Source organism: Ambystoma mexicanum, chromosome 8 (genome assembly GCF_040938575.1).
Source record: "Ambystoma mexicanum isolate Mex_15411 chromosome 8, UKY_AmexF1_1, whole genome shotgun sequence".
NCBI classification, from domain to species: domain Eukaryota; kingdom Metazoa; phylum Chordata; class Amphibia; order Caudata; family Ambystomatidae; genus Ambystoma; species Ambystoma mexicanum.
Window position 1 is genome coordinate 630,241,849 of NC_090929.1, and position 22,920 is coordinate 630,264,768.

Consider the following 22,920-nt stretch of genomic DNA (forward strand, 5'->3'; position numbering starts at 1 on the left):
GTTACAGCGCCCCAAGTCAATGATACTGCGTTATCGGCCACAGAAGTATGAGGGGTGGAGTTCTGCCTCTGCTGAGAATTAAACAATTGGCCGTCTGGGTCAATACATGTTTTAACTGCGAGATCTTAAGCAAGCTATGTGACCAGAATGTATGCTTCCCCTGGTCTGGACGCCGCCAACGGGGAAGGAGAACACAGATTCCTTATTAGTGTGTACTCCGCCTCAATCAGCGAGGAAAACAGTAGCTATAGTGTTCAATTATCACATGGTACATCCCAAACCGAATGGAACACACTTTTCGACTTTGGAGTCAACAAAATAGACCCCCATTTTTATTTTGGCTGAACTCTTGAGAGGTATTTTTGTGATGCTAGGATGAACCGCCATAATCCCGCTGCCCACTCAAGACTAAAAGGAATCCTCCATGGCGAAGGCCAAAAGTACCTGGAAAGACTCCCAAAAGCAAATCACTCAAAATGCAGAAGCAGTGCTAAGGTTAACATTCAGCTAACGATTAAGGTGGCAACCCGGCTGCCCTCGACATCTATGCCATAGCGGGTCCGCGGCCTGCGAATCCCATGGGTCCGCGGCCTGCGAATCCCATGACTCCTCGCCATTGACCATGCTGGCTAGGGCTGATGGGAGTTGTAGTCTAAAACATCTGGAGAGCCAAAGGTTGCAGACCACTGCTCTAGACCATTGTGGTTATATGCTGCGACCAATAATAGATTCAATGGTTTCCTGCTCAAGTTCAAATGCACAATGCAAATATTCTACACTATAACAGGGCCTTGCCACAAGTTGCCCAATTTCTCTTTCAAATGATTCCGCCTCCAATGTGTTGTGGCATTATGGAATGCCCAAATGGACACTGCACTGCGAAAAACACGTGGTCAAAAAGGTCACCTAAAACTTTCAAATGAACAGCCCCATAGGATGGCCATATAACGGTACCATGCTGTGCCAAGCCAACTGTGCACTAGGATATCCAAGTTCATATTAACATATATGGTTTGTTCCCATTGTGATTCAGAGGGGCATATAATATAGCTTATATTGCTACATAATAACATGCATCACCATTTAATAATACAATAAAAGTCACACCATGCTTTCGGGCTATTCCAGAAGGGCATCAGCCTTCCCACAGCACATCCACATATCATTAACTCTCCTCTAGGCACCCCACTGTAGCATCTCCCACAAAGGCATTCCCTGCCCCTTCTGATCTCCTCCTTCCCTCCCAACTCAGCCCCTCACCTACAGCTACAGCATGCCCACAACTCCCACATGTTCACATCACTCCCTTCTGAGTGCTTGACATCATGCATTGCCCCACAACCCCCCAGGAATATCCAAGCTCCTACAGCGATGCCAGTCCACTCTCCCTTCTCAAAAAGGGAGCATCACCACAACAAACTCCCTCATCCGCATGAGGCCTCCCTTGTTACAGCCTTAACAGGCAGCACCCACTCAACTAAGATGGCCCTTTGCCAGCTCCCCCTTGGCCACGGATCATCCCTTACTTCAGACTTTTCCCCAGGTTTCCACATAAAAAGCTGGATATCAATCACCCTGGACCCTTACGGTACCCAGCCATTATTACTTCAGTAACCCCTTGTGTCTCGAAGGACTTGCCCTGTCACCAGGGTCATAATCTGACCTACTCCCCCTCTGCCACAACCTTCAAAAGAAAATACGTCCTTAAGGAATTTCCCGACCACATAGCATTACGCCACCTAGTATGGCACTAGCAGTGACCCTCATCTGAGAGACTCTCTCCATTGCGGTAGCTGCTGCACCTTGAACCGTCCCCTCCCCCAGCCCCGCCCCCATCATTCGAAGTCAACACCCTATTCGGATCTTCAATGGCGCCCCCTGGTAACTGTGGCTAAAAGCTCGAGCCTTACCAGGCAGCACTGTATAGACCTTTGCAGGACCTCTCTGGCATTGCCTAGTCTGACTGATCAGCGTGCCAGGAAGCGTGCACACACCAGACCTAGGGCAGATCAAGGTTCTGGTGTTTGGGTGCCAGCGTAATTGGCACTGGTTGCCGGAGTAGGGTTCCTGCTGCGGTGAGGTGGGTGTTTTGTGCAGTGCTTCAAGTTAAACCTGGCATTTCTTCTGCAATTTCCCCTCTCTACTAAAAGAAAGTCTCTGTTCAACAGTGCTGTGGCTACCTGAAGTTTTGCAGCCACTTACTCCCCCTGTACAGTGCTGCATACCCAAAGTATTTTTAGCATTTATAACTAAAATTAAATACCCAAATATTTGTCTAGCTTTTGAAGAGGGTTAAGGGTATTGTTAAAGCACTCTGTGGGCATGTAAAGTCTTAATTCCAGAAACCAAAACCAAAAAAAAGAGTAAAAAAAGAAAAATAGACCAGAACTTAAAAAGAAGGAGAATGTCTGAGATTCTTCAGAAAGTCGATGTATTGGTTACCTGCAGCTCCCCGGCGTTTATGCGGTGGTAGATCAATTCCTCGTCGCGGCGCTTTTCCTGGGGAATGGTGATGTTGGCCAGGGCCGTCTCAAAGTCTAGGATCTGCTGCATCTGCTGCCGCGTGGTGTCCTCCTGCCCTCCCAACAGCACCCCCAGCTGCACCATGAAGTCCAGGTACCCGTTCAGGACCTGGGGATTCGCAAAACGATAGGAGAGAGCGCGGGTGAGAGGAGAAAGATCAAGGCCAGCAGTTCAGGTAGAACGAGTGAAACGGTGTGACGTACGACAAAGGCAGACAAAGCGTAAAGCAGGAATTATGGGAATGCAAAGGTGGAATCAGACCAATTGTTACATTGACAGACTGTACAGTTTCAGTGGGAAGAGGAATATCCGCCTGGCGCTGCCAGGGACCACACCAACCCCTCAAAATAAATGGCCTGTGCAGTCGTTCTTTAATGTGAGATAAGTAGCCGAGCACACCACCATCTCTCGCAGACTGTACATGGTGGCAGATCCCAGTCACCACAACCTCAAACCACACATTCAGGTCTGCAGAATCTCGTGTTAGTGTGATGCAGCATTTCTAGGAATGGACAAGCCGGTCCGAACAACGGGGGCTCAAATCCATTCCAATGGCCTCAACCCTTTGGGGATGAAGCTAAAGTTTAAAAGATCCGACCCAGATTATCTATTTTCAGGGGATTCTTTTTTTTTTTAAATTTTGTTTTACACATATTTGATTTAAGATTTTTGCTCTTCGGGGTTTCAGGGAATTCAAACCAACAGGTGCTTATGGCTTACGCCATTAACCCAACCTCACCTCCTGGATCAAAGAACTCACCACACACAACCCTCTACACAGCGGTCAAATCCCCGTCACCCCGCACCTTTACCACACAGCTGCTGCCACCAAAACGTGCAATCTACAACTACACCTACGCAAGACCCCGGATGACTACCGCACCACAATCCACACACTCGTTCTGACCAAGCTGGACTATGGAAATGCTCTCCTCACCAGATTCCCCAATGGCACCCTTGCTCCCCTGCAAGCCATAACAATCGCAGCAGCAGCAAGCCAGCCAGCCAGCCAAATACATAGATAGATACATAGATAGATAGATGGATAGCTCCACCTACCCAAATATTCACACATCACCCCAGCTCTCGGCCACCACCACTGGCTCCCCGTACCCCAGAGAATTGCCTTCAAAGGGAAACCTTAACTCTTACCTCGACGACAAGCTCAAACCCCTCACCCAGTCACACACTAGACAAGAGAGCCAGAACCTTCTACACACCCCACTCTGTAAACCTTCCGCACACAAAAGCAAGCGTTTTCCCAATGGGCACCCAGAGCATGGAACACAGTACGGGTTCACAGCCGCAATGTACCCTCCATCACCACTTTCCGAAAGCCTTAAAACATACCCATTTCCCCACATGAAATATAGCCCCTCCTCCTCTCCTGCAACCCCTTGTCTATCCTAATCTTTCTATTATACCCGGCCAACAGCTATTCATTTCAGTTTCACCACCCAACCTTTGAACCTCAATCTTGTAAGGCCAGAGAGCAAAAAAACGGAAGTGAGAGGAGAGAAAACAGGAAGTGCTTCATCTATTCTACCGGTTTTAAAGCTAATCCACTTCCCAAGAGCCCAGATCTTTGGCTAGCCTAGCAGCATAGATGGGAGCACGCCCGTCATCAGTTCCCCGGGAAGTGCTGTCATTTGTTTCCACTTTCTTACATTAGTTTTATAAAGTCAGTATAGTAAGTACATCTTGATCAAGTACCCCAATCCTTCAGGGCAAGGTTGTGTGACTTGGCGCAATAGAGCGGTGGACTCCGTTTCAATCAAGCCAATCTCAGAGCAGAACAGCAGTCAATGGAAGTGATTTGATGCTTAATTGTCAATCACCAGGGCAACACTCTTTGGAGGGTTTTGCTAGGACATTAATCACTCAAGCGGTGCTCCACTTTGCAAACCCAGCAGGCAGACAATTCTCCATTTGGGAGCAGCAGCGAGGCTTGGCTGGCATTTCACAGTTGATGGGAATAAGCAAAAAGCACTGTATTCCCTTAAGGGGCCACACGATAGGGAAGCCGAGGCATTCAACATGCAAAGTGTGCCATGGTATGCCTACTGGAACATTGTAACTGGTGCTGTTCCTTGTGGATGCATACTGTATTTTAGTATTTTTTTGTTCAACATGGTAATGCGGGCAGCGTTCTATAGTGAAAGGTATATTATGGGCTTAACGTGTCAAACCTAACCCCAATTTGCTAGCATTGTACCAAGTCAGTGCCTCTTGGGAAGTAAGTTCAAGTCGGGCAGCAGAAGGCCATTATTTGACCGAATTTTCATTTTTCCTTCAATTTATGCGATGTGAAAACATGACACAAGGTTATGTAAAAATGATGCGGAGACAGCCGCTCCAACCCATATGGGGGGCAACTCCAGTAGTCCGGTATTGTGATGTTTAGATGCCTTTTCCCAACATACAACCTACTTTTCTTCTCATTTTAACCACTGTCCTTTTGAAATTGCATTTCCTGCACCAAACTCATTTCTCCTCAGGTTACTATGGTGTACCAGAACAGACGGCAATGCTGCGGTGTCACAGGGGTCTGTAGTTATACCTGGGGCTCAGATCTAGTTTGTTGGGCATTTGCACACCCTGATCTTTCCCAAGGTTTTATCTAACCATCTAGAGATCGGGGCTGAGCTGGAACAGTGACACTTAACTGCTTGCCTCTGAAGGCACGTAGAGTGCAAGGTCCAAAGATCATTTAAGGAGCGTTCTGAGCTTTTTAAAGAAAGAAAATGTGATTGATTCAAACTGCCCCATCCTCAAAATAGTAGTTCACATCTGAGAAAATGTTTCGTAGCTCTGGAAATGTATCTGAACTTGGGCCAGTCATTCGAATGACTCAGGGTGGCAGTGGTGGAACGACTGCTCTTAAGACTCGGCGAGGGTCTGGCGGTCTAGAATTGCAGACTGAAACACGTGACTTGGGTGCATGTGTGCATGCCCGCAACCGGCAGCTGACATTTAGTGCACAGTCTGAGCTGTATTGAGACGCCGCAGTTAATGTCCATCAACATTTTGCATTGACTGGAAGTGGATTATTCCTCCTCCTCCTCCTCCTCCTCCTCCTCCTCCTCCTCCTCCTCCTCCTCCTCCTCCTCCTCCTCCTCCTCCTCCTCCTCCTCGAACTCCTCCTCCTCTTCCTCCTCCTCCTCCTCCTCCCCCTCTTCCTCCTCCTCCCCGTTTTACCTTCTGCCGAGCACTCTTATAGTACTCTTCATTAAAGCGATTCTAATAACGGTTCTGATTGGTTAGTCCCTGGTCTCCTCTAAACAGGATCAGTTATTCCCATTTCACCTTGTTCCCTTTCAAATATTCCCCCCCCTTCTACTAAACCGTTTCATATGTAGCGGTTGGCAACTTAGACTAATTATTGTGCAGTGTAAATGGTCTGTCAGTCCATTTTGAGGTTAAGCGGAAGTGGCACGCTGGCCACACAGCATGGTGGTGTGTGTCTGTACTTGCTCTTTACGCAGCTACACTGGTGGTGGTGGTAGGGAAGTGCATTTGCGTCAGAACCATGAGACAGATCGGTTAAGAAATACTGTGCTCCCAAACGGGATGATTGACGCCTGTAGCAGCGGGCTTCCAAACAATTTAATTTCTGTGGATGTTTTTGTGTGAAGATCCCAGGTGACAATCCTGAATAGGCAAGAAAGGGAATCCCCTTCCCGACCAGAAAATGCCTAGGCTGGAGGTTTTGCATAGTGTCCATTTCTGATGACAAAACAGAAAAGAATAGGACAAGATTGTGACTCTTGGGAATCCCCCCATTTGTCACCTCCAGGCTGCACATGGCACAGAGGACGGCATTTCCTGATTCCCAGATCCCACCTAAGCCAAAGAGAAGGGGCCCCACATGTGACCTAGGCACATCTGTTTATACACCTCCCATATTGTCTTTTTCTTATTCTGTGTACAGGACAGTATCAGAGCTAAAACCAGCCTAACAGTGAAGAAGATGCTACAATGTCATCAGGCAGAGACCATATGGTGTCCTTAGGGGACACGTAGAAGGTCGTTTTTCTATCACTCACTTCTGCTGAAAGTCAGACTCAACCCGGCTTGTTTCAGTATAAGCTCATTCCTCTCATTCCTGTTATGGATGGATTCGCCTCCCTGTAGGATTACCTTTGCTAGGCAACATTCTTTATTTAGCCTCTTAACAGAACCACCAAAACACCTCCAACCCTAGGTAGCCTACGTCCAAGGTTGAAAAGGCCCTAGCAGTTGGCATTTGAGATTTTACAGTGGCTGGGGATGAAACAGCCGATGGGTTTGGAGCAATGGTCTTAGTGTGAGTAGACATCAGCACTAAACCCTGTAGCTGCCCCAAGGAAGGGGGAGGTCTACTCCCTGTGCCATTAGAAGATGCCCAGTGTGGGTTATGTACCGCACACAGAAGGACCCCAATGGGCGTCTGTGGGTAGCAGCAAATAATCCTCAGGGAAACATACTTGCACCCGATGGAGTAGCTGCAGAGAGTGTTTGCCATAGTCTGTTACTGGTAAAGATTACTTGACATGGTACAAGAAACTCAATAGAGTCGACAGAACAACTATAGGTAGCAAGCATGATTTAATGAAGGCAATTTCTGAGTGAGCCTCTTGCAGAGGTTTTCTGCTTGCCTTAGGCACACACAAGTCCTATATATTGAGGTGACAAGGATGTATTTATAGAATATTCCTAAATGGCCATAGGGAAGGCTTGGAACTGAAAAGCAAGCATGTTCCATTTTACCACTTTACCACTTAGAAGAGTGCTAATATTTTAGACCAGCTACGTAGTCAAATCCCAGTTCAATTAATTCTATTAAAACATTGGTGAATGCCATTTAAAAAGTTGTTCCCACCCTCCCCCAAACCCATTTTTGTGGTCACATTCCATGAGGTGACACCCTTGGAATGTAGCCTTGGTCCCTAAGTGCATCACAAACCCTTAATTTTCTTCGGGTTTCACGCACACTCAGCTGATCAGTGTTCCTCAGTGAGCAGAAGCTGTGCCGCTACCTCTATGCGTCCACCTCCCCAGAGGAGTAGATGGGATGCAAACCTTGCTTTGGTCCAGTCCGCGTCGTATTAGACCAGGCTTAGAAGAGTAACAATAGGGGCCCCAATTGTAGTACTTGAGCAGCATTCAGAGGCCAGAGTAACAGAATTCAAATTGGAGTCCAGTGATAATACATAGGAAAAATAAGTCCTAACAAAGCTGAGGAAGAGGATTAACTAGCCGACGGAGAATGGTTTGCCCGAGGATCCCATTTGACTATACGGGACAGAGTTGCAATATTTTATACAATTTGACCAAATCTTCCCCCCTCCCCGCCTAAATCCTGAATCATCCCATGCTCCTCCCCTGATCTGCCCATCTTCCACCCCGTCCAACTATAATTGCCCACTGCATATGCACTAATATTTGTAATCCGTGAGCCTTGTAAACATCCTTGTCTGCTTCTGTAATTCCACACAACCTGGCACACAACCACTATTCTCCATACACTGCTCAGTTGTTCTGGGACCAGGCCAGTGCTATGTACAAACGCTCAATAACAAAAAACACGTGTTCATGCTTCTTGTGCCAGCCCATTCTACCTCCAATCAGTTCTTAGAAGAAGGTCCACTTACCTTTTCATTCTCCGTTTTATTTAGATAGTAATCTCGAGAGGGGAGCCCGAGCCCAGACTGGTCAATCTAAAAGAGGTAAAAAAAAAAAAAGGATTAGTTGGCCGGATGCAATGACGACGGAAAATAGATTTTCAGCCAATTAGGGTCTTCAATGTGTTCCGCTGGGCTCCGAGAAACCTTATTCGGTCTCTGCAGCCAAACAAAGTTTTCCTTTTGCTAAGGGTTCAGACTCAAAGGGGCCATGCTCCACCACACCTGTTACAGCACCTCCATTGCAGGACAACACTCCAGCCCCTAAACCACCTTCCTAGGTTACCCAAAACTAAACCTGGGGTCTCCCCACTCCGGCTCCTGCCCCTATAGAGGGCCACTGGCAGATTGGGAAATAAGTAGGGTCCTTAACTGGTAAGTGCGCCTATGAGGCTGGTCAAATGCCCCTCTCCCCCCAGGTTTATAAGCCCAGGCAACAGACAGCAGCGTTTCACTGTTTACCCTGATGTCACAGATGCTAAGACAGTGCCTTCCTTGGATCTGTGTTGTTTGACCCAAGTATATTGAAACGAAGCAGAATTTACCATAGTCTATTTCGCGGCAATTCAATGTGTACTTGTGTCAAACAGATCCAGGATCACCAAATGTCCCCACGTCCCCCCTACTTACCTAGTCGCTGGCCGCCGCTCCTCCTAGTCTCCTGCGGCGTCAGTTCCGTCCCTCGAACGCCGGTTGGATCCGACACTGCAGGACCCCTTTTCTTTGATGTCCCACGCTCCCAATATTGAGGATGCGGGGGACACTCTGCAACTTCCAAGGTTCGAAAAAAATGTATTGAAAAAATCCTAACTAATGGTAGCGATCGAATTCGGTCAAATCTACCATTTGTTGAAATGTTTTCGATCAATTTGGGTAACACCGCTTCCTTCCATTACACAGCTTTTATAGGCTCAGCAAGGTCTCACAGCCGTCCACTAAGGTTACACAGATTTGTGGGTCTCAGTAGCTGCAAAGTCAGTTGTTTATTAGGATTAGCTCTGCTGCCTATCTTTGGACAGCAGAGCAATCCCCCTCTACCGCCCCCACCAGCCCCCAAACACCTTCCAACCGTTTGCACAGCTCTTACGGGCACTACCGTGTGGCAGCAGAATAATCTTGCAGGGGGCACAGTTTGTAAGAGGCGGCTGAATAAAAGTGAACCGCCTGCAAGATGCATGCAACCAGGGGCAGCACTCCTTTTATTGGTCCTGCCATCTCTATGTGATGCAGCTCTTGCAGTTTAGAGCGATTCTCCAGGTTACAGAAATCTAAAAGCTTCTGGCTTTAGACAACAAAAAGGTTCGGCCTGTTTTTATTTTATGTCCGACTCAGCAGAGTAGAACTCCAGTAAGGGAGAAATTACAGTGCCAACAGCAGACACATCTGCGTAGACATTGTCACTCAAAAAGCAGAGTTCTCTCAAGGGGAACCACCGTAAAATGTTTTATATTAAAATATTGATGTAATTACCAGTGGCATCTTGAATAACACGGCCAGACGTGTTAACAAATGTTAAATAGCTCCAAAAAAAGAGCCATCAGGACGGGGGTTTCGACCTTTCCCATTGCCTCTGATGTTGCCTCAAGCTCCTGCACTAAGTATCAAGCATTGACTTGACTGATCACTGCAGGATACTTTCTACAGCAACGAGAGGCAATTACTGTTGTTACAACATATTTTTCAACTCTGAAGTTCAATGGTACAGTTCAGAAACTGGCAAACTCACAAGTCATACAATTTTGCAAAGGTCTTACATTTTTAGATCCTTAATGTTCTTCTTTCTTTTCCGTTATTTTGGATTTACTTAATGTCTTCTCTAGTTTACTTCTGTTCCTCCTTTCCGTCTAGTGTGACAAGGCCAGTACCCTGAAAGTGTCAAAACGGGATGAACACCATTCTGGGCCTGGGGTGGGACGCCTACCAGGAAGGAGGCCAGAGCCAATCTACCACCGAAAAGGGATGGTAGCAGTCAGGAGGTCACCGATTCCGGTCTTCTCCCCATGTGCCACTTGGTTGATGTGCAGTACCCATTTGCAGCACCCCATGCCAAAGACACCAAATGCACACCAAGTTTTCCTTTTCTTTTCAGAAACGCAGCAGAGGTGAAAGAGACGCTTCAAGGGATTGAGAAAACCCATGAGAGAGGAAATCATCAGCGCCCCGTGCAAAGTCATGTTTACATCCTACAACTGAGGAAGGGCCATCAGGGAGAGAACCGGAGGACCTGCACACCATCTTGGAGTCGCACGCATGCGGCATACAACCACTGCCCGAGTAAAGCAAACCACAGAACGAGGAGCTTGCACGTGGCTGTCTCCAAAGCTGCGCACTTCACACCAGCCTCGGTCTGTCCAGGAAGTGCGTGCCCCCTAGACCACCAGGGACGTAAAAGAAAACCCCACCACATGAAAAAAAGGACTTCCATTAGTGGTGGCAAGGCCAGACCTCCCCAAAACGAACTGGGACGTTGTACAAAATGAACCGCCATTATTGCACAGTGGTCTAAGATGGAGAAAGGGGATGGAGCTTAAGGGTCAATATAAAGACTCTTATATGTAATCCCTCACAGGTGGGGAAGACAAGGCCGCTGGCTAGGGATAGCAGAATAACCAGAGGATAGACCCCAAGAAAAGTTGTGGATTGTTCAAGGGAGGTCAGAGGAAGAGGTTGCAGACCAAGAGAATAGCAGCACGACAGACTGAGTCGTGTGTGGAGGCAATTGTTGGAGCAGACGAGGCATTTAAGGAGTGCAAATAGTACTGCATTGTGAGTGTGGATGAAAGAGTGGCGAGTGCGCTTAGGAGAGGGAGTGTGGGGAGCGCATGTGAAGTGCTTGTGTGAAAGAAAGGAGGCTGTTTCAATAGAAGGTTGGGTGCTGTGGTGGTAGTAGTGTGGAGAAGAGGTGCAGAGGTGAGAGTGGTAGAGTATAGGTGGGAGTGGTAACAATGAAGGGCGGAGGAGGCAGTAGTAGGAGTGGGAGACAGTAGGAGTGCAGGCGGGAGGAGTTTTGAATAGGAAGTAAGGAGTGGAGAGGCGAACATCAGGAAGTGAGAGCAAGAGGAGTGTGTATGCGTGAAAGGAAGGAGACAAACAAGAGCGCCTAAAGGCACAATCCGGCATCCCTGTTTAGATAATTAACCCCTGCATAGTGTAGTGTCAGTCTATGAAATTCCTGAGTGAGGTTAGAAAGAGAAGACGCATGCCTTAAGGTCTTCACTTCAAGTAGAAGTAAAAACCTAGAAAGTAAGGGGTCACTATTCGGTATAAACTACCTTGAGGAGTAGGGACGCCGGGACTAGGGTGGATTGGCGTTTTCTAGACAAGACAGAGGGATAGCCCTATGGCCCCGAAAAATCCAAATAAAAACCCTTGAAGCGTCTGAGATTTGGAGTATTATTTCAGCAATCTGACACTATCCTTCTATGCCCTTTGTTTTCTTTCCACTGCTTACCCTTTTAGCCCATCTTTCCATGTCTTCCCTTCCCTCTCCCCCCATTTACTCCTTTTTTCCTTCATTCCATTTTTCGTTACTTTTCCCATCTTTTCCTCTTCCCTTTCATTCCTTCCATCTGTCTTCCTTGTTTCCTTCCCACCCTTCCCTCCATTGCTCCTCCCTTGTTCCTACATAGTTTTTATTAGATTTGGTCTTTTTTCTCTTTCTAGCTCCGTTTTATTATATCGACCAATCGAGAAGGAGATGGAGACGTCAAGAGACTGAAAGAGGCAATTAGATAGAAAGTCATAAAAATACAGAAGAAAAGAAACAAGAAGATCCTATAGGAAGAAAGAACAAAAAAGAAAAAAGCAGAAGAAAAGAGAAATAATGAGAGAAACGAAAGATGAGGCAAGGGTTGGCATGGGAAGATGGAATGAGAAAAAAAAAGATGGATAGCAGGGGGCCGTTAAGAGGTCTTTGACCAAGATGGTCACAGTTTAGCGCAGCTCAGCTGCAGGCTCTAAATCCTTTGAAAATAGACATCACCAGCAGACAAAGAGAAGCCTCACAGCCCATGGGTGTGCTGTAAGAGCAGACAAGTTTGGCTACACATTTTGGATCCCGACAGCTCCGCAGAGGCCCCGGAGAGCTCAGTAACTCAGGGCGCACAGAGGCTGTACAACGAGGACCTTCTAGTGGCAGCTGGGCAAGAGCAACAAGACCAGGAAAGGCAATAAAATGGAGGGCCTGCAAAGGCCCGAAGGGGTGCAGAGAAAGAGGAAGGCTCGGGCACCTCCCGAGGCCAAATGAGGAGGTGGGGCTGGGTGTGCCAAGAGGCACCAGGGGGTGCTTCGGTGTGATGTGGACTCCATCAGTCAGGAGCCCTATGAAAGTGACATCCCTGCAGCAGGGCACGGGGGGAGGGGGCGAACATCCACCATCTCAGTAGCGTGCTCCATCGCCTGTTTGAATGCACTGCGACAGTGGCGGTGTGCGGGGCTGCAGATCAGGAGGCAGCCACGACACAAAAAGCTTGAAGAAATGAGAAGAGTTGCAGGCTAATAGACGTCAGCTGGGGAGGGTGTTTGCATACCCTGGAGGATGGGTAACTAAGCAGCAGGCGAGGAAGGATGGAGGCCCACGCGAGCACACCACGTGTGCAGCAGTGGCAAGCGAAGGATCCTGTAGGTGAAGCAAGTGTAGAAGAAAACTAGCAGGGGTCCGAATCAGTGGGCGTCGCAGCACCACAGGGATTTCTAAAGGAAAGTGTAGATGCAATGGGCCAGAATCTGATGCAAAGTAAACACATCGCTGGTCAAGATGGAAAAGCTGAGCAGACAAATCACAGAGGCCGAGAACTGGATCAGCAAGGTGAAAGACCGTACTGCTCTGTGAAAAGGATATGGACATGACGCTCTTGGGAGGTGAAAGGAATCACTGCCAATTCCTGGAAGGATGGTCACGCAGGAATAATATACGCCTGACGTGGCTGATGGAAACAACCAACGCAGGGCACCATGGAGAGCTTTGTGGAGCAATTGCTAATGAACATATCCGACAACCCCTCAGTGACGCACAACTTCACAGTGGAGCAAGCGCACAGATAGTTGACGACAAGATCACCACCTGAGGCCCATCAGCACCCAATAATCATCAGGCTGCTTAACTAAAGGGACCACGAGATCCTACTGCCTGCGGCTATAGAGAAGAAAAAGCTCTTATACGCTCCTGCTAAACTACCCCTGTTCTGGATCTTAGCACAGCAGTGCAGGATGTGGGGAAGAAATTCTAGAAAGCTGGGCTCCCACACACCACATTCTACCCCGCCAAGCTCAGAGTATCCTCAGAGGGAAAATGTATTGCTTCACAGATCCGACTGTGGTGAAAGTTTGCATGGAGGAAAATTGAGGCCCAGAAAAGACAGTGAGCTAGGTATCCAGCTGCAGAGGAAATGACAGAAGGAAATGGCTGAACTAAACATGAAGTGTGGCTACTGACACGACCCTCAGCACCCTGAATAAGTTCTCCCCGTGGGTAGCTTGTAACTGTGGCAAAGACCAGCCCATGGACAGCTGCTGTGACCAAATGGCACCTCGTCAGCCCATGTGATGTGTACTTGCGGTTTAGCTACTTGCTTTGGGGTGTGATTGGTGGTCTGATGGTTAATGTTTGGGAACCAGCGTGGAAGAGGAGTGGGAGGGTGTAAGCAGTCTCATCCCAGTATGGGGCAGGGGGGTGGTGGGGAAGATCACGGCAGTGTTACGTGAAGCCTATTGTTGAACACAGTTTGTTGTAAAGTTATGAGCTTTGGTGACTAAAGTGGGATGGATAGTGTGGTGAGCCAGAAGAACAACTCGGGCGATTGCGAGTCATGTTTCATGTGTTTTATTAAAAATAAAAGGAATCAAACGATAACTTACCCTATTTCATGAGGGATTGTTCTCTACCTAACAAAACAAAACTACGAGTGGATGCTAAGGTCCAAATGAAAACTCTTTAGTCTGAATCCTATGTAGCCAACGGGCCCTACCACTTATAAAACACCTAACTAAAAGAAGAAAAGGGGGAGACTTTGTACACTAGCCTCAGCAATGCTTCTGCCTGGCCCAGTCTATGCTTGACTAGTTGTCAGTCTTCCAAAGTTCCTTTTCCTTAGCAGGATATTCTTTCCAGCCTTGCCACCAAATTAAGTTTTGCAGTCTCTCCTTTTAATAAAGAAAACTGTTGCTTGATGCAAACAATTACATTTCTCCAGGATTGCTTGAGACCACCAAAAAAACAACAACATTTCTGTCCTTTCCTCCATTGAGGTGCTGGGACTAAGTTCTGTAGTCCTCAGACAGCTTCTTTTATTTCACACAAGTTATTTTGAATAAGGTGGTATTCTGCCCAATCTTTCTTAGCATTAATTAAATGATTCATATCTCCTTCTTTATCCTTGTATGTGTTAGTTGCATACTCCGGTTTCTCAGGCTCGCCCAACTGAAAAGCTTTTTCCAGCCGTTATTCAGTGTTAGTACTTTTCTCAGTCCCCCTTTCATAAGGTGTTTTTACTCTCTGGTTTCTCAGGCTCCCGTAACCTGAAAAGCTTTTCCAGCGATTTTTCCCAACATTCGCATTACTCTCACACCCCCTTTTATAGGCTATTTCCACACTTGGCTTTCTCAGGCTCTCATAACCGGGATGTGTTCCCCAGCTATTATTCGCAATCTTGGTACCATGGAGCGTTATGTTATGTCTTCCGTCTGTTTTTTCAGGCTCCCAAAACCTCTTTGGCTTTCCCTTCAGCTACATTTCTGTTGCTACGGTTCGACATGCACAGAGTTCAGGGATCTGAGCTCCCTCATACGGTCTGTCTTGGCATCAGTTACCGGCCTCCTGGGTCACCACAGGTTCTGATTGGTCTCGCCACCAGACGAGACCGGCATCTTTCCGGCTCTGCTCTTGTTCCTAGCAGGGCTTCTAGGTCAGATAGAACGTCAACCCGTAGGCGTTCGGTTAGCGTTTTGTTCGTCCTCCTTGCTTCCGCTTACTCATGGACCAGCGTGGCTCCGCCCCTCCAGCTCGTCAATACTACGAAGGCTCCTCTCTGCATAGCAGTCCCACTGTCTCCATAGCGGTCTCCCTTTGCTTCACCTGAGAATTCTGGGCAAGACTCCTTGCCCAAAGTGGAAATCAAGCCAGTGTTTAACCAGGATGGGGACAGGAGGGTATGTGCAGTGGACATTTACATTTTTTTGTGGATAATTACATGGTTTTATACACCTTGAAAACCCAATCCCTTGCTAAACCGATATGCTTGACGGGGTACACCTCCTGTGTATCCCCCAAGCAAGCGATGATCCCAAATGTCGAGAGCACCATAGAGAACATTAAAACACTGCCGCAGAATTTTACAAAGGCTATTCTGATATTCTAGCTCCTTTTTGGAAAAGTCCCTGCAAGAACTCCCAGGAGGCAGCGGCGCTCCAAACTCAACTAGCAACACCCTCATTACTCTCCTCTTGAAGACAGGCAAAACAGAGCAGCAGTGTAAATCCTATAGGGAACTCTCACTATTCTCTGTAGAAAAAAAGATCCTAGTGAAAATACTGACTATTCGACTGCTCCTGCTGATGCCCGAACTGGTCAGACCCGGCCAGGCAGGCTTCATCCCAGGCAGAGCCACCCAACAAAACCTGCAAAAACCATTCACCCTCCTTCATGAATTGGACCCCAGGGCACAGACAGTACTTGCTACATTAGACACAGGAAACAAACTGGTTTTATGCAGGGATTGTGTTTTGCATAGATAGAACATAGCTGCTCTTTGCACGTCAAGCATGTAAACTGCTTTCTTCTCCTTTGTTTTCCAGTTTTATAGATCAAGTCGCTTGACATTGAGATAAATTGAGGCGGGCAATTCTGAATTGTGACAAAAGAGGAGTATTTAGAGTGCTTGAAGTTTGCTTACCCTTTCTTACTGATGTGATCACAAGGAAAAAAGCCATCTTGTAAGTGAGATCATTTAGGGAATCTTTGTGCATAGGCGCAAAGAAGGAACACATTCGATGTAGGGCTGTATTCAGATTACCCTGCTGTGGAGGTGCGCCACTGGAGGATATATATTTTTCATCCCTTCCATTAAAGCTTTGATCATTGATCTCTGGTGCTAAAAAGGATTTGATAATAAAATTGGGCCTAGAATAAATAAAATGAGAAAGGGCTTCCTGGCAAGAGAAATGACAGTCACCGACTTTGGCACTTATTGGAGATTTCATCCTCTTGCTGTCACAATCAAAAGGACCCTTGTCACCTGCATTTTGCTGACTATTAGCGCTGTGAATCGAAAATTACAAATATGTAACAGAAAACTACATGGGATTTCTAGGACAACAAGATGCACTTCAAGACAAGAACAACAAATGTACTTCAAGACAATTTACTTTTAATAGTGATAACATGGAAACGTCCATTTAGGTGAAGTATCCTTTGCGTCTCATGGAGAACAGTTCCAATTGCATAACAAACAAATAAATGCATTTAAAATGAAGAAATAAAATACTTAAAATGTGTAAAAGCAAAATCAAGTAGTGCATTGATATGAACTTAGGTACTTAGGTAAAAACGATCAGAATTCAATCAAACAACTTAAAACATGTTCTCCAAATCACAGAATCTGAAGTTTTATCTAAACAGCACAGATGAGTCAGAAATGAGAGTATAAAAAAACCAAATGAGTAATTCTTCAGAACGATTACAGCAACCCTCTTATTGATTCCCTAGATGTCGTCCTAGATGGAGCCTCTTCCCATGAGGCCAGTGAGGTGAGGCTGCTACCGGATAGTCAGCAGGTGGATCTCATGGGGAGGGAAACCATGATGGGATAAGTGACAATGTGGGGAGAATGTGGTATCCCATAGCCCACCTAACCCTAACCTCATGCAGACTGACAGAGAAAAAAAACAGAGGCATGCGCCAAGCTCCACAAAAGCATCTGGAAGGCAACGCTGATCTGACAGGAACTGATTGCAACTCGCACTGCCCTCAAAGTCGCAGCCCATCTCTCTTCATTGATCCGGGTAGCAGCGAGTGTCTGGTCACTGATCGCCCTAGTTTGTTGAAGAGAGTGGGTACACATGACCAAGATGAAGCTCTTTCCGATTGCAGCGTTGGTCGTCACCAGCATCTTGGCTGATGTAGATGATAAAAAGGAAGAAGTTGGCACGGTAGTTGGAGTTGATCTTGGCACCACATATTCCTGAGTGGGAGTTTTCAAAAACGATGTATTGAAATAATTGACAATGACTAAGGTAACTAGATTACTCCCTCCTATGCAGCATTCACTCCAGAAGGGGAGCATCTCATAGGTGATGCTGCAAAAAACCAGCCGACATCCAATCCAGAAAATAATTTGATGTAAAAAGACTTAGACGCACATGGAATGACCCTTCTGTACAGCAGTACATCAAGTATTTGCCTTTCAAGGTGATTGAAAAGAAAACAAACCCTAACACACCTTCCTACGCCCTCCCACCAACACTTTCCCCTAGTGTTCCTATATGTTTTTGCGATACCATCAATATAGGAAGTACTGGGATGAGGAAGTGTGTGGCATCAAAGGGACATGTATCCTTTAAGTACTGAGAGGAGGGAGAGACCAAATGACTCACTGGAAGACCTCAAGATCAGTATTGGGACGAAGAAGTGCGCAAGCATAAAGAGCACTCATGAGTACTTGAAAGGACAGTCTAGTGTTTCCAGAAACCAGATTGGGCAGCACCCATTCAAAACTGAAGAGCGATACCAGGAAGGAGAGAGAAGCCCCCCCTAGAGGAACTGCATGACAGGAAGCAAATTGGAGCAGAGAGCAGAGAAGGTCATTGCTGGGGATGCTGCCCTGCAGGAAGAGCCGTCCCTTACCGGTCCGCTGTGGAGAGACCGACCGGAGCTGTGGAGAAGCAGGCGTCCAGGCACAGGAAGCAGCTGAAACATGCAGTTAACAGGAGAAGCGCAGCCCGCAAGGAACCGAATGCTGCGGAGCTGCCACAGCACACAAGAAAGCTGCAGGGGCCGTGAGAGGCCCAAAAGGACACAGAAAAGACTCGGCGACCGACCGAAGAACATTGGCAAGCCCCTTTCAGGTATCTGGGTTCCCAGGATGTTTGGTGGGCGCCTCCAGAAGGGCTGACAAGTGTCCAAACATGGGTCAGGGGATGCACCCTTTTATGAAGAGTACCCCAAGTCTTCTTCATAGTCACAGTAACTGGCAGGATAGTGAATCAGGGTGTAGTATTTGGGTTCTTGTAGTAATCACAGGTAAGGAGGAATCACGCTGGACGCAGATAAGTACAAATGGAAGTAGACTATTATGTTACAGGGCTAGTTATGAAAGGGAGGTGGGAGCCAAGATAGAAACATCCTCTCCAGTTAACATCTCCAATCCTGTGCATCAACCGCCACTCCTGGAACCTTCAGGTACCGTAAGGTTCCAGACTACCCAGCTACATTTCATAGCTTGCATTGTGTGCACCAATGCAAGACCCATACTACACAGGGCTACCACAAAAAGACAAGAGAAACCAAGGGTCTGGGACCTGCACTCGTACGACTGGGAGATCATGTGAACTTTTGAAGTGCAAACCAAGCCAGGGAAATATTGAACCGTGAATTGTTAAAGCAAAAGGGGCAAAGAAGCAAGGGGAAGGGAGGCATTCCCGCTGACATTGTGAACTGCATACTAAAGTCTGAGAAAGGCTTTGGGGAAGGGAGTCGTGCCCCGGGAAGCTAAGAAAGATCAGGCAAAGGCAGCCCAATATCAGCGGTGTATATTGTGAAGCCAAAGAGAAGAAAGCCTGGGGGAGGGAAACTTTTCCCCTGGCACTGTGGCGGCATTGAGAACAAAATACCTGGAGAAGAGAGGCATTCCCCAGGAACCCAAAAGTGAAGCAAACTATGGACAATAAGGAATGATGTTTGAGTTGGAACTTTGCATGTTGAATTGGATCTGAGATCTTAACAGCATCACAGTTTGGAACGTTGTTTACTGGGAAAGGGACAGAGACCTGTGAAAGGGAATTATTCTCTCAGGTGATGTTCCCACCTACAATTGGAACTGTGGTTCATTATCCAGAAGAAGGGAGTCGTTCTTCTGGACCAGGAAGATCCACTACCTCTTTTATATTAGTTACAAGCGTGTGGGACCGAAGGAGGCATTTTGACTTGACGGTGGACTCTTCATTTACTTGGACCTTCTGACCGATTCCTTAGTTCGTTAGTAGAGTCAGGGAAACTCCTCAGAGTTAGGGAGAGATAGGTTTACTCTTTATTTTTACCTAAATAAAAGTGTATGCCAACAAACATGCTACTTGTGCGTCAGTCTCCTCATTCTGCACCCTTACACCTTCCACTATTTTGGTCAGAGGGTTGGAAAAGCACACCTCTAACCAACTGGGAGTTGGATTAGAGGAACATATAATGGGATACCCATAGAAGGGGGGGAAGAGAGTTTTCAACTAAGTATCTTTTACTGGAGCATAGTACATCTCCAGCTCAGACATATAGAGGGATTGAAAGTTACTTGCATGCCTTTTTAAAACTGGGCATGCCATCCGAAAAGAGAGACAGACAGACATGACACACACAAACACACCAACACGTTGGTAGAGTAAAAATAAATATGATTGCTATTTTATTTCTTTAACTTTCTCTGGTAACATACTTGTCTTGATGCAGGGGAAAATCAAATGTTTAACCATTTTTGCATTCTGTCAAATGTTCTAGTGAATGCTGAGCAGAAGTGTTAGAATGCCTACTGTCTTTTAGATTATCATACTATTTAGAGGAAGTCACTGAAAGTGAATGCATTTGTGGACTTGTGATAGCGAGTGTCATACAGGCAGGAGAAATGTCATTTGTATTGATCTTTGTTTTGGATACATGTATATTGTAGTGATTGGGGGTAAAGCTGGGGGTAAAGCTGTAGAGAGACTTGGTTAGTTTGGGTGCCAAATCCTTCTCCCCAGAGGGGAGCCACCCCTGTGAGGCTAGGGAGGTGAGCCCACTCTGCAAGACCCTCCCTAGGAGTCTGGGCAAGTGGGACCTCACTGGAAGTGACTCTCCTCTCAGAGACAAGGACTTCCATTCCAATGAGAACCCCCCTGAACAGACTACATATTGTCCACATACATGGCACTGGAAAGGGCTGAGTGTTCTCTGTTTTTTACTACAAGAACCAGCAATCCTCCTTCCTCCCTACTACCTTCCGGTAATACCAACTCGTTATCTGAGGGCCACCACAAGTGAAAAAAGGACACTTTCTGATCCCGATGACTTGCGTGCACAGAAAAGTACTGTGAATGGCGAGGGACTGGGGAAGCCATGCACAACTCTTATGCAGGGAGGAGAATCCACGGCATGAAGAGGCGAGCCTCTGGAAACACGTCCTGGAGAGTCGGAGCTATGCACAGACACAGAAGTGTAATGGGAGAGAGGCCTGCTAGCTGGAGGCTACGAAGCAGGTACCCTGACCAAGCAGGCGGCTCCAAGCAAAAAGGGAGCCTAGGTGGGAAGCAACCCATCCTTTCTGGTGGCATGTCCACTCAAACTCTGTAGTGGGCTGGGCACTGAGCAACAGATGCTGAAACCAGAAATAAGCAAGGAGCTACGAGCTCCATATGGTGAGTGCTGGTCCAAGAGAGACGAGCACGAACAGGGAGGCGAGCGATCCCGCCGTGAAGACGCCAGCAAAGGCAACACGCTGTGGGGTCAGAAACTGCCAAAACCATTCTTGGTACGAGACACTGGGAAACCGATACGAGCACAAGACCTAGGTAATCGGGAATAAGAACGTTGTTAATATCGCTTGTCAAGGCTGTAAAAGTCACTGTATGCGTGAAAGCCTGCAAGCATGGAATGGGCGTGCAGCTCCATGTAAAGAGTTAAAGAAACACAAGCACCATCTATGAAGGCTGGGGAAGCCATGTTCAGTATCAGAAAGTGAGAGATTTATATGGACACACATCTTGTGGACCAGGGGGTCAAAGGAACGCATATGATTAATAGCCAGGCTGCGGGACCCAACAAATGTGTCAAAGCACTTCAATTGAGAGATAACAAACCCACCACATAGCCACAAGACCTTGTGAAGTCCCAGTGCCACAGGAGGTGGGATAAAGGAGAATACATGCACAAGTAATCCTGTAGGGATTTTTACTACTGGTAAAAGCTAAATTGAGCCTGGAGGAATTTAGCCAATGATTAACCACGAATGAGAAAGCCAAAAGGAATTGTCTTTTGTTCTCCACAAAGGGGGAAAGCAAGAACTGTAAAAAATAATTTTAAATGACAAACTATATACAAGGACTGGATATCGTGTAAGGGTATCCTAACTGAACTTTGAAACCGAGATAAGTCCTCCAAGAGCCAGGTCAGGCAGAAGCACATGCCAACATTGTTCTGCAAGCCTCTTCTTTTTAAAATCATTTTTTCTAAAGTGGTAGAGCCAGTTAGTAACGTAAGCATTTTGACTCAGGATTTGGAGTACGACTAACACCTTTAGTTTTTGTTTTAGATGGCAGGGAATTTTCAACATTGTGATGGGGCCAGTTAGGCATTTTTATTTTATTTTGAATAAACACATATATACCATGATCCATTGTTGTCTGAGTCCTCCTCTGGTACGCCACAGTTGCTTCCCTTTTTGTAAAAAGAAATGTCAATTTTCACTGCCTCACTATCTGTTCTTTGCCCTGAAGCGTGCAGGTGGGTGTGGGGGATTATATATATGGGAGCATGAGAGTGGTATGTCACATCTGTGTTACCCAATATTTAAATATATACAAATACTAGACAGTGCCTTCCACCAAGTCATCTTTTGTGAGGTGGTGCATGCTGCCAGGGTTGCTAAATGTAACCTCAGGAAGTTGTATATTAACTCAGAGTTTATAAAGAATAGCCAACAACTGGATTGACCGGTTTCTTTTTAAACGATGACTTCTGGCCTCCCAAAGTATGTTCATGAATTGTTGAGGCAAGCTTAAGTGACCAAACTATGACCTCAGTAGCCAGATTGCCAAGTTTATAGCTTGTGATTTGTGGTGCTTGATCGGTTTATTTTCTGTTTTAACAGGTTGTGCACTGTACGAAATGTTATTGTTGTTGGAGCAACAAGTGGAGCAGGTAAGGATGCTGCACTTGATGTGCCCATATTGGAGTAATGAGGATTAGTCTCATGCTCATGGAGAGATTTGTGAATTGGGGAGGGAAGCAAATGCAAATTTCCCTGACCAATTCATCCATGGCATGTTGCTGAGGGACCCTGGTTGCAGGTATCTGGATGTGAAGACTAGGCATCTTGAATGTAGATTTGTTTGAAATAAGTCTGTCTGGATGTCCCCATTTTTTTTAAATTTGAGTGCATTTGTGTTGTGGTCCAACTCATGCTCCTGATAAGGCCGTCTGAGACAATTTTGCTCCTCTGATACATGTTGGGCTTAAATGAACACTTGTATGCACCACCACCATCCACATCTGCTGAGCGAGTACCCACTGTCTCAGTGAGTGGGCTCTATCTTGTTTGTTTCCGTAGAACATGGCTGTTGTGTTGTCTGTGTTCATGAGGATGGTCCTGCAGTGGAGCAGAGTTTGAAAACTGCATCATGCTTTTTGTATGTTCCAACATGCTTATGTGCAGTGATGCCCGTTGAGATGTCCATTGGCCCCGGTGCCATGAGCAGCTGGCTGCATGCGCCCCACCACAACTATGAAGTATCTGTTACTGTAACCTACACTGGCAGATTCAACAAAGGTGTTCTTTTT

At 46.7% G+C, this 22,920-nt stretch overlaps 1 protein-coding gene across 5 annotated transcripts in view; it reads right to left on the reverse strand.

The window, feature by feature from the left end:
• Positions 1 to 22,920, reverse strand: part of ECE1 (endothelin converting enzyme 1) — a 696,412-nt gene that overhangs the window by 272,063 nt on the left and 401,429 nt on the right. For all 5 annotated transcript variants that reach the window (XM_069610356.1, XM_069610353.1, XM_069610355.1 and 2 more), the window contains 2 exons: positions 8,157 to 8,222; positions 2,443 to 2,631 (listed from right to left, as the gene is read on the reverse strand). In XM_069610356.1, coding sequence (XP_069466457.1) covers positions 2,443 to 2,631; positions 8,157 to 8,222 — 255 coding nt within the window. The remainder of the gene's footprint in view (positions 1 to 2,442; positions 2,632 to 8,156; positions 8,223 to 22,920) is intronic.